Source organism: Melanaphis sacchari, unplaced genomic scaffold (assembly GCF_002803265.2).
Source record: "Melanaphis sacchari strain LSU unplaced genomic scaffold, SCAv2.0 Contig2_pilon_pilon, whole genome shotgun sequence".
In the NCBI taxonomy this organism is placed as follows: domain Eukaryota; kingdom Metazoa; phylum Arthropoda; class Insecta; order Hemiptera; family Aphididae; genus Melanaphis; species Melanaphis sacchari.
Window position 1 is genome coordinate 3,804,094 of NW_020271173.1, and position 11,732 is coordinate 3,815,825.

General features: G+C 25.3%; 1 protein-coding gene across 4 annotated transcripts; it reads left to right on the forward strand.

The window, feature by feature from the left end:
- The first annotated feature begins 3,522 nt into the window (after positions 1-3,522).
- On the forward strand, positions 3,523-10,575 carry LOC112595962 (trifunctional purine biosynthetic protein adenosine-3). 4 transcript variants are annotated; one of them, XM_025341379.1, is made up of 19 exons: positions 3,530-3,722; positions 3,778-3,874; positions 3,992-4,074; positions 4,893-4,982; positions 5,681-5,928; positions 6,006-6,186; positions 6,253-6,463; positions 6,528-6,658; positions 6,749-6,872; positions 6,967-7,180; positions 7,241-7,463; positions 8,391-8,589; positions 8,650-8,901; positions 9,043-9,246; positions 9,326-9,466; positions 9,597-9,739; positions 9,827-9,946; positions 10,005-10,262; positions 10,329-10,575. In XM_025341379.1, exons 3-19 carry the CDS (start codon positions 4,000-4,002, stop codon positions 10,545-10,547), a joined length of 3,033 nt encoding a protein of 1,010 aa, XP_025197164.1. In that variant the 5' UTR covers positions 3,530-3,722; positions 3,778-3,874; positions 3,992-3,999; the 3' UTR covers positions 10,548-10,575. The 4 variants fall into 4 exon arrangements, with proteins under 4 accessions (XP_025197166.1, XP_025197164.1, XP_025197165.1 ...); XM_025341380.1 differs by having other exon boundaries at positions 3,530-3,900; XM_025341378.1 differs by having other exon boundaries at positions 3,530-3,874.
- Positions 10,576-11,732: the final 1,157 nt, after the last annotated feature.

Here is an 11,732-nt window from a genome sequence, read left to right on the forward strand (position 1 = left end):
TGTCAACTAGTGGTAATTATTATATAATTATATTACCAAAATCTTTTTCAATGTAATTTTCGACTTTAAAAATACTCAAGGGGGAGGAGTCTGGACTCGGGACCCCCTCGATTGTGCCACTGGATTCAGCTGTACAAAAAAATCGTTTAGTAATTTAGACTATTTAGAGGGTGTCACCGCATATCCTACATTCCCTCTGGCCCCAACAATGATTTTTATGATATATATATTTCGTATATTATATAGATTGATATGCTAAAAAATTTTATAGGAGATGAAGTAGGTATGCCATATTTTTAAACATTTTGAACACCACTGATTGTAGGTAGATAATCATTTAATCTAACTTCCGTAAAATAAATTGTTTAAAAAATCGTGAAAAATGTATTGATATAAGTAGGTATATTCGTGTAAGTATTATAAATTATAATTAACTATATCAATAGAATTTTATAAGCTATATAATACAACCTGATAAAAACTCGTATAGATTAGTTATGTATGTTTATTGTCGTTTTTATAGCATTTAATTCAAGTTAAGTACCAATACCTAAATAAGACGGGCAAAGCTCAAGAACACAGATTAAACTAAAATATTATTTAAGATAAGCATGTCGATGTCATGTTCTATACATAGCTATCATTTAATGTTTTAGTTGAAATTACAAATTTATAGATAAATTCCTATTATTAGTTAGGTACATAAGTAGGTACATTTTTTATTTTTCTTACTTACGCATTCAGTACATTAAATAAAGTAATGGTCAAATATGATCATACATACTATAAGTACTTATTTATACATATTATATAAAAATAAACATTATGAAAAAAGTCAAGTTTAACTATATAAGTATCTACTTAGATAAATATGCATAATATAAGTATATGTTTATCGTTCATATTATTTTAGTGACCAATATGTATTAAATCGTTCAATTAACCCGTCTAGTACCTATAGGTTTAACTCAGTGGTGTAACATGCAACTTAGTTGTCCAAGGATCAGGAGGTGGGGATTTAAACTTAGAAATTAAATTATTAATAGTAATGCTAGAAACAGTCTGATACTATATGTACAATATTTTTCGTATTTTAAATGTAATTATTTTTAACATATATACAATTAACAAAAAATGCATGTTTAGTGTTTATCTTAATATAATATAATAAGGGCCTTATGACCCCCTAACTTGAAAATATATTGGGACTCTGACTTAAATACGTCACTGGTTTAACTACTTGTTTTCGTCATAGGTCTAGTTTTACTCACAAGTCATTATTCACTACCTATCAACAGTATCAACTATTAATGAATAAGACTTCGAAATTATTTTTTAATTAGATAGAGAAAAATGCAATTATTATTATAGCATTATAGAACAATCATTATATTCTAATTCTATTATGATATAACTCTACCACAGAATAATGAGATTGTTCAATTGAAATAATGTGGACTAGCTTTATCAATAAGCAGAAATTTAGTTATTATATTTGTATACTTGTATTATTTGACCTTTAGACCTTTTTTATGGTGGCTGATGATTATTGGATTTAAATTTATATTTTATATTCTAATATTCAATAAGATCCCCACTGTATTACATAATATTATAGTTCTAAATTCTAATTCTTAATGATTATTACTTACTACTTATTAGTGTTATTACTTTTTAAAATCCTAACCTAACACATTTTGAGTGCACCTACTGGATATTTATTATTTATCTAAAAACATTGATTAACGATTTTAAGTTTAAAAAAATTGTCACCGCTAGATTGCTTTTTTAATCGACTAATTAATGTGCTATCAGCTATTATTATTGTAAAATAAAAAAAAATTTATTTATAGTGTAGTTCTTATGAAAAATAAATTTAACAACATATATTATAGGTATCCATACGCACAGATCAACAGTCTTTCAAAATATATAGGTTCTTAAGTCACACACTTTAATTTGCAAAATGCTTATATAGTAATAGTAGGTAATACCCAAGGCCGTCCGCAGGGGGGGAGGGCCACGCCCCCCCGCTAATTAAGATATTACCTAATTTTTATTGCATTTATTTGGATTTTATATAGCGTCTTGGAGGGCGATAAGGAAGACTGATAACTGATAAGGCGACACTTGCAATATTAAAATAAATAAATAATTTTTTTTATGATGTGATATAAAAAACAGAATTTATGGTAAGTGTATTATTTTTCGCTGGCCCCCCTGAGAAAAATTTCTGCGGGAGGCCTTAGCAATACCTACCAACCAATGTATTAATATATATATATATATATATTACATAAGTTATTGTTAATTTTTTAGTATAATAAAATAACCATTAACCCTGTTTTCAATATTTTTATACATTATATAGATTTATAGATTTTCATATTATATAAGTATTAAGTATACCAATAGTCTATATTGATAACTAAAACACATAATAACTCATTTATTATCTATTAACTGTCGTCTGTCAATAAAGATATTAATTTTAATTCAATAATTGTTTAACTATACCTATATCACTATTTAAGTATTTAGAGACTTAAATAGACTATAGTACTACCAGGACTAAAATGTTCTTAGAAATTTTAAAATCTGAATAATCTTCATTGTCTATAATTGTATTCTTATTAATTATACGTAAAATATTATGTGCCGATATTGGATAGGTACAGGTTGTATATGAAATATATTTATCCAATAATACAAGAAAAGAGAGGTATATTATGTATTATATTTTATAGTTTATAACTTTTGTCTTTTTATACATAGCGTGCATTGTTTCCATCTTACCAACACATAATATAGCAAATCGTACGTTCTGAAGAATTAATTTAACATTTAACTTTGTTAGTCCTTAATGGATAATATTATAGTGAATTTATTTATAATCAAATTTAAAAGTTAAAATATTACCTAATGAACCTCATGGGTTTTTTTTTTAAATATATTTTAAATTAAGTTATGAATATTTAAAACGCATGAACAATTTATAATTTTAAAATTCTAGAGTCCTATTAAATTTTAATAATCGATAATAATTATTTTTATTCATAATTTGATCAGAATAAAAATAATTATGGTCTTATGGTTAGTCATTATATAGTCTGTTGTAATATGAACTAAAATTTTAAACAAAAAAGGTAGGTATATAATATTATAAAAGAGTATACTATACAATTTAATACATACTATACATTACACTGATACAAATACTTGATGTATCTAATTATCTTCGGAAGGCAAATATTAATAAATAATTATTACTTTTTTATAAATGAAATGTTTTTAAATACTTAAATCACAATTCTCAAGGCACCTGAATATTTAAAACGTCATTTCCGCTTTTTTACCCAAGAAAATAACACAACAAATAACAATCTTTTACTCAATTTTGGCGGTTAAAATTACTCTTTAAGGTTATTATATAATAATTATTCTGATATTGGTAAGTGATTATAAAATCACGTTTCGTGATACATTTATCATTAAACAAATATTATATCTTATTTGATATTTCCTCTTCCATTATTAAGCAATAAATGTATTTAATATTTTATGATTATTGTCCACTGATTATCCACTGACCAGTGCCCAATGCCCATTAAGTATTAAATGTTGTGATCCTCAATCTTAATCGTAATTCATAATCATTATTTATTCTACATGCGAGTATTTGATTATGCGATTCTAAATGACTGATAACTAATGCTTAATAAGTAATAACTATATATTTTATAATTTATTGTTATTATATACATCTATGTCCTACAGTAGTACAGACTACAGACGTACTTCTCGTGTTGTGTGCAATATTCATTTTATTCGTTTTTTCCACGTGGTTTTTTGCGGTTTCAGCTTAATCACTCAGGTAGTTTTAACCAACGACTGATTCGTGTAATAATAATTTATCTGATTACTGTATTTATATTTTTTTTAAAGGGTCAACTGATTTTTATTTATTTTATAAAAACCATTATTTTTATAGATCCTGTAATGGCTAGTGTACTTGTGGTTGGTGGCGGAGGTCGAGAAAATGCAATTGCTTGGAAATTATCACTTTCTTCAAAAGTGAGAATAATTTAAATTTAAAATAATAATATTAAATTAAGTAAATATTTACTTATTTTTAATAGTCATTACCAATAATTCGCTTTAATACTTGAATTTATCTGTATTAATTCATAATTATTGAGTATGTTTACTCAATAATTTTTATTGAGTAGGTATAAATATTTATAATAGTTAAGAGTGTTAAAACAATAATAATATCAAGTTGTATAGAAATTATATTTGACTGAAATGTAATGGACTAATCATGAGCTACTAAATCATGTTTATAGTATCATAGCTGATTTATTAATTGTTAGTAATTGTCAATCCAATCCTACATAAAATGATCAATTTCTTATGCAACTCCTCAACGTCACTGTCATATTATTTGAAAATAATTATAATTTTTAACATTTTAAAAATTTATATTAGATAGACAATTTTTAATTGTTTAAATAATATAAATTAAATAAAAACAATTAATCAGATGTATCTTTATTTTATTATTTATTTAATTTTAAACTGTACCTATTTATACACTAAAACATACTTCTTTGTTTATTTTTTTTTTAATATTGTAAAAAAAAATAATTATCTTATAATAGCATTAAATGTGTGAGAGTAAAAGAATCTATCCATTTATAAACATTAATAGTACATATAGTACATTAATTATGTATTATTTAAGTTTTTATAATATTTACACATGTAGTGAAGATACTAGACAATGAAGTAAAACAAATTGTATAAGTTTATAAGTCTATCTATTTAAAGATATTACATGTTTATTATTTATACATTTATTATACTTTTTAACACATTTTTCCTTTTTGCAGGTGAAAAAAATTTATATTACACCAAACAACATTGGAGCTGTATTATTGCCTCAAGTTGAATTTGTAGATTTGGATATTAACAATTTTGAAGTATGAAGATAAAAATATTTTTATTGAAAATCATGTCAACTTATAGTTTATTTTAATGTACATTAGGAAGTTCCCATTTTTAATTCTGTTTATTTTTAGTGATATACTTTTCTGGACATCTCTTCGTTGTTGAATAAAAACTTACAATACAATTATTTTTGAGGATATAAAAGTTTTTTTTACATTTCATAAACATATTTAGAATCAAACTTAAAATATTATTTGAACTTGAATCAAATAAAACTTTAAAAAAATCATAAAATGTTTAAAACTTAACATTATGTTAATATAGTTAAAAATAATAATATAATGGATATTCGCCCTATGAATAATTTTAATTAATTTTTTTTTTTTTTTACTATTATTTTTCATGAAATTTAGTATAACTTTTTGATTTCATTGTTTTGAATATTTGTAATTTATTTTCTGTACAATTTATAACATCACTAGTCTTATTTTGTATATTATAATTCAAAGTAAACAATTTTCAAGTGTACATAAACCTGTATAGAAAATGTTATTTGAAACTTATTCTAGTGTTTGTACATCTTTACTTTAGTTAGAATTTTCACGTGTTAAAAATTTGAGTACACACTAATATAGGGTAACCAACATTGGAAATAAAATTAATTTTATATTAATTTAAATGTTATTTTTGGAAATGATTTTACATTATATTTTTTTTTTTTAAACTATAGTTATTAGCAAAATGGTGTGTGGATAAATCTATAGACTTAATAATTGTGGGTCCTGAAGATCCTCTTGCATCTGGAATTGCTGATGTATTAGCTGCTTATAACTTGAACTGTTTTGGACCATCTGCTAAAGCAGCCCGTATTGAAAGTGACAAAGAATGGTCAAAACAATTTATGGATGAGTTTAATATTCCAACAGCCAAATGGAAATCATTTAATGATGTTAAACAAGCAACAGATTTTGTTTATTCGTAATTATTCTAATTAATATTTACAAATTATATTTGTATTTGACACTTATTTAATCTATGTTGAATATTTGTGCTAGGGCTGATTATCCTGCATTAGTAGTTAAAGCAAGTGGTCTTGCTGCGGGCAAAGGAGTGGTAGTTGCTTCTAATAAACAAGAAGCATGCTTGGCATTAGATGCTATCTTAACAGAAAATCGTTTTGGTAAAGCTGGTCAGACCGTTGTAGTTGAAGAATTATTGCAAGGAGAAGAAGTTTCTGTATGATACATTCATTTTAATCTAGAAAAGTGTTTATATTTATATTTGGTATTTTTTTTTATATAGGTTTTATGTTTTACTGATGGTGTTAATATAAATGTCATGTTACCAAGTCAAGATTATAAGAGAGCATATAATCAAGACAAGGGTCCAAATACTGGAGGTATGGGAGCATTTTGTCCTTGTTATAACATGCCTCAAAATGAGTTGGATGAGGCAAAAGATATTTTACAAAGAGCTGTTGATGGCCTTCGTAATCGTGGGTCTCCTTTTGTTGGTAAGTATTTTGTTTATTGCCCATTATTATTTTTAAAAATTATTATTTATTTTATATTTTTTAGGTGTTCTTTATGCTGGATTGATGGTAACTAATGATGGTATTAGAGTTTTAGAATTCAATTGCCGTTTTGGTGATCCTGAAACCCAGACAATATTGCCACTATTAGAATCAGACTTTTATGATATTATGAAAGTATGTAATAAGTTATTATTGTTGATATTCATTTTAAGATGTTACCTAACAATTATTATATTAAATTTATAAATATTAATACTTAAATAGGCATGTTGTGATGGTACTTTGGATAAAGCTGAAGTTAAATGGAAAACTGATCAATTTTGTGTCGGTGTTGTGATGGCTAGTAGAGGATATCCGTTAACATCTAGTAAAGGGGATGTAATATCTGGTAAATTATACAACTGAGTTATTAATTAATATTTTATTAAAATATTATAATTAATTTTTTGTTTTTTTTAAAAACATAATTGGGAATTTTTCAGGATTATCTAGTGTAACAAAAGGTATGGTATTTCATATGGGTACTAAATTGAACAATTATGGGGAATTAGTTACAAATGGAGGCCGTGTATTGATTGTGGTAACTACTCATCAAGACTTAGTTTTAGCTGCTGCTAGAGCCACTATGGCTTGTGGCAGAATAACGTTTAATGGTGCTCAATTCAGAACTGATATTGCTCATAGAGGAATTGCTAGGTTTGAATCATTATTTTATTTTATTTTGGTAATTACCTATAGTTGTTTTATTATTTTTAGAGCAATTCTTGCTAAAGGTGCTACAACCTACAAGTCTAGTGGTGTTGATATAACTGCTGGTAATAATCTAATACCAATTTATAAACAAATGGTATCCGTTACAAAACGTCAAGGAGTACTTGGAGATTTGGGATCATTTGGTGCCATGTTTGATCTTAAAGCAGCTGCATTCCAGGACCCAATACTTGTGTCAAGTTCAGATGGAGTTGGCACTAAATTGAAGGTAAAGAAAATTAAGATAACCTTATTTGATATATTCAAATTGTATCTTAATATTTTCAACAACAGGTCTAAGTGGCCTCTAGGGGTTTTCAAAGAAATATTTGAAATCATTCTCAATAACAATAAAAAAATTAAATTTTCCTTCTAACTTCTACAGACCGAAGGGTGTAATTTTTATAAATTGTATGATTATCATTAATTTTAATTTGAAATCATACATTTTTGTATACACAGATATGTTGATGAATAAATTTAAATTTTTAAATGGTTGTCTAAACTTGGTTTTTGTTTTTGTCTGAATATGTTCATAATGTACTATTTTTTTATTTTAGCCATAACATTTTTTTTTTTTTCATAATTTTTTGTAAATTGAACTACTCTTTTTGGTATAATCGTTTGCTTGATTATTTTTAATACTATTAAGAATAATTTACCTAGTCTTTTGTTTGTGATTTCACTAATACAAGTGTAGATAGATAACAGTGCTACTTTCATTTTTTTTTTTAATCTGAGAAGTCTTGTGCTTTTCAATCATTGCTTAATGTAATGTTTTTGGATATGAGATCAAAGTGGTCCCCATGGTTGTAGTACACTGACTGATAATCAATGATTTAGGTTATTTAAACTCAAGCAATTGTTTTATATTAATTTATGGATAAATTATTCTGTAATATTTATAGTTAATATATAGAAAAGTCTAGAATTTAACCTGAATTGTTTTTAGTTATTTGTGTTGATAAACAATTATTGTGGACACAACTTGGTTAGATTAGAACTTATGGCTGACAAATTACGGTCACAGATTATGTACATACTCTATACATTGAAAAATTACAGACATAACTCAGTTGTCTCAATTTATAAAATAAATTTTTATTTCTTGGATAAAACCCCTTATTTATCATTGATATTTACTATTTTTTAAAAGGTTGCTCTAACATGTAATAGTCATGAATCAATTGGACAAGATCTTGTTGCAATGTGCGTTAATGATATATTAGTTCATGGTGCTGAACCTCTATTTTTCCTTGATTATTATGCAACTGGTCGACTGGAAGGAGGAGCTGTTGTTCAAGTGGTTAAAGGCATTGTAGATGGTTGTCATCAATCTGGATGTGCTCTTATAGGTATTTATTTATTATAGTTTATTCATGTAAATAAATTATTTAATTAACATTTAATTTTAGGTGGAGAAACAGCAGAAATGCCTGGCCTTTATCATAATAATGACTATGATGTGGCAGGTTTTGCAGTAGGAGCAGTAGAGCGAAATAAGATCTTGCCTCGTATTGAAGATATTGTTTCTGGAGATGTTGTTATTGGTTTAGAATCAAGTGGTGTTCATGCTAATGGATTTAGTTTAATTCGTAAAATAATGGACATGGGTTGTCATAAGTTTACAGATGAAGCCCCTTTTAGCTTGGACAAGAAAACTTATGGTTAATTTTTAATTATTAAATATTTTTAATTATATCATAAACATATATTACTATTTTTTAACTTAAAAATTAAAATTATTACAATATTTCAATAATTGTATTTTTGCTTTAAATATCTGAAAAATTGAAATATGTTTTTAGGTGAAGAACTTTTAACTCCTACAGTAATTTATGTTGAACGTGTATTACCTTCAATAAGAAATAACCATATTAAAGCATTGGCTCATATTACTGGCGGTGGTTTAATAGAAAATATTCCGCGTATCTTACCAAAAAATAAAAAAGTTGTTTTAGATGCTACAAAATGGAATATACAGCCTGTTTATGGTTGGATAGCTGCAACAGGTTTAATTAATACTTATTATATATTAATTTTTGTCTATTTTTAAGTAATTTATTTTAATAAATGTATTTGATTGCACAGGTAGCATCAATGAAACGGAAATGTTGCGAACACTTAATTGTGGCTTGGGTATGATATTAATTATTGATAGGAAACACGTTGAAGATGTTCTATCTGCTACTAATGGTAAAGTTGTTGGCATAGTTGATGAAAAAATGTCTGGTAAGTCCCACCAGCAGCTTACATAATATATCAAAAAGTATAATTAACTTTTTGTAGACTGTGTAACAATACATATATATAATTTAGAAAAAAGAGAGCTCAAAGTGTGAACTTTCATTAATACTTGTAGACGAACAACCAGTTGAAGTGAAAAAATTTGCAAATCGTATGGAGCCTCTAATGCGTCCCCATATTCAGACATATGTGGCATCTAGGATGCATCCTAAAATGCGTGTAGCTGTTCTTATATCAGGATCTGGAACCAATTTACAAGTAAAATATAATAGTATTAATTATTTATAATGCTTGAATAAATTCAAGAATCAATTCTCAGTAATTTGTTTTTTTTTTTAAATTTAGTCATTGATTGATACTACTACTGATGATCCATCTATGATGTCTGAAATCGTTTTAGTAATCTCCAATAGACCTGAGGTTGAAGGTCTTAAGCGAGCTAGACGTGCTGGTATATTGGCTTTGGTAATATATTAATAAATTATATTTTGCAAGTGCCATATATTTATTTTGATTTATTTAGGAAATAGATCATACTAAGTTTAAATCACGAGAAGAATTTGAAAATGAAATATTGAAGGCATTAGATCGAACACAAGTAGATGTTGTTTGCTTAGCTGGTTTTATGCGAGTATTAACAAAAAACTTTGTAAGCAAGTGGAGAGGTCGTCTTTTAAACATACATCCATCACTTTTACCTTTATTTAAAGGTCTTCGTCCTCAACAACAAGCCATTGAATCCGGTGTACGAGTTACTGGCTGTACAGTCCATTTTGTAGAAGTAAATATTTTTGTTTATTTTTTTTTTTTTTTGTAATCTAAATTTATTTTTGAATATAATGTTTAGGAAGAAATTGATACTGGAGCAATTATAGTACAAGAAAGTGTGAATATAAGTGTAGATGAATCAGAAGAAAGTCTCATTGAAAAAATTAAGAAGGTTGAACATATTGCTTTTCCAAAAGCTTTAAAACTGTTTGCTACTAATCAAGTTTATTTGGATAAAGATACTGGTAAAGTAAAATGGTCATCTAATTCAAATGATATATTCAGAAATATTGTTTAAAATAACAACTAAGAAATGTTTTTACATTTATTTTATATTCTTTAATTTTTATTTTATTTTTCTATTAATTATAAATATTTCCATTAGTTTTAGTTATACAACAATTGTTTCTGAATACATATACAATATTTAAAATATTGTTATAGAGTTTATGTTTCTTGTGTCTAATTTTTTACTATATTATTATATTTTTAAGAAAAAATTATCCATAATATTTGCTAAGCTTTCTTTTACCAATTTTTTAATTCGATCGATTTAAATACATTACACATTATTGTTTTAAATTATAATATGTATATGTTTCAATAAATAAAACTATTATTTCATCATTATTTTTTTATTTTTTTTCCTCTATGTATATATATATACACACCACGGGGTAGTTCTTTTATATAACTTACAATTGAAATAAAACAACATTTTTAAAAAAATATGTGTATTTTTAATATTTTTTATTATTATAATTTTTAATTTTTTCAATAACAATTTACATTTTTAATTTCATTATCAGACATAGAATATTTCAATACAAAACATTCAAAATTTGGATGAATATTTTATGAGAATTGAAAGTATTTAAAGTTTAGGCAAATGGAGTAATAGGCCAATATTTTATGGGTCATACCTGTACCATTTACTTTGCTTACCTAAACTTTAAATACTTATAACTCAAACTACTTGTCCAAATTTTGATTTTTAGGTATTGAGATATTTTACTTCTAATTATGAAATTTAAAAGTGTATGTTATTCAAAAAAATAAAAAACTTTAAAAAATATAATTCTTTTTCTTTAAAAGTGTTGTTTTATTTTAACTACATTAACATAAGAAAATGTTAATAGTTTTTATAATAATGAATGATTCACAATAAAAGAATCATTCTGTATCTGTGTATTTAACAGGTTTTATTAAATATTCAGTCGTATAAATATTTTTCAACTAATTAATTTTGTTAAACATAATAGGATTAAATGTAATGAAACTAATATTAAGTATTTCCAATTAGAGATTTAAAAATAACTATTATCAATAACAATTTGAAATTTTAATTTAAATATATTTTCCAATTGATTGTGTTGAAGTATAATTTAGTATTATAATGTCATATAGACATTAAAATTATTATGCTAAAACGATAAAACAGTTATCAATATTTTGGTTTTCAGTAAGTTAAAAATTATAAAAG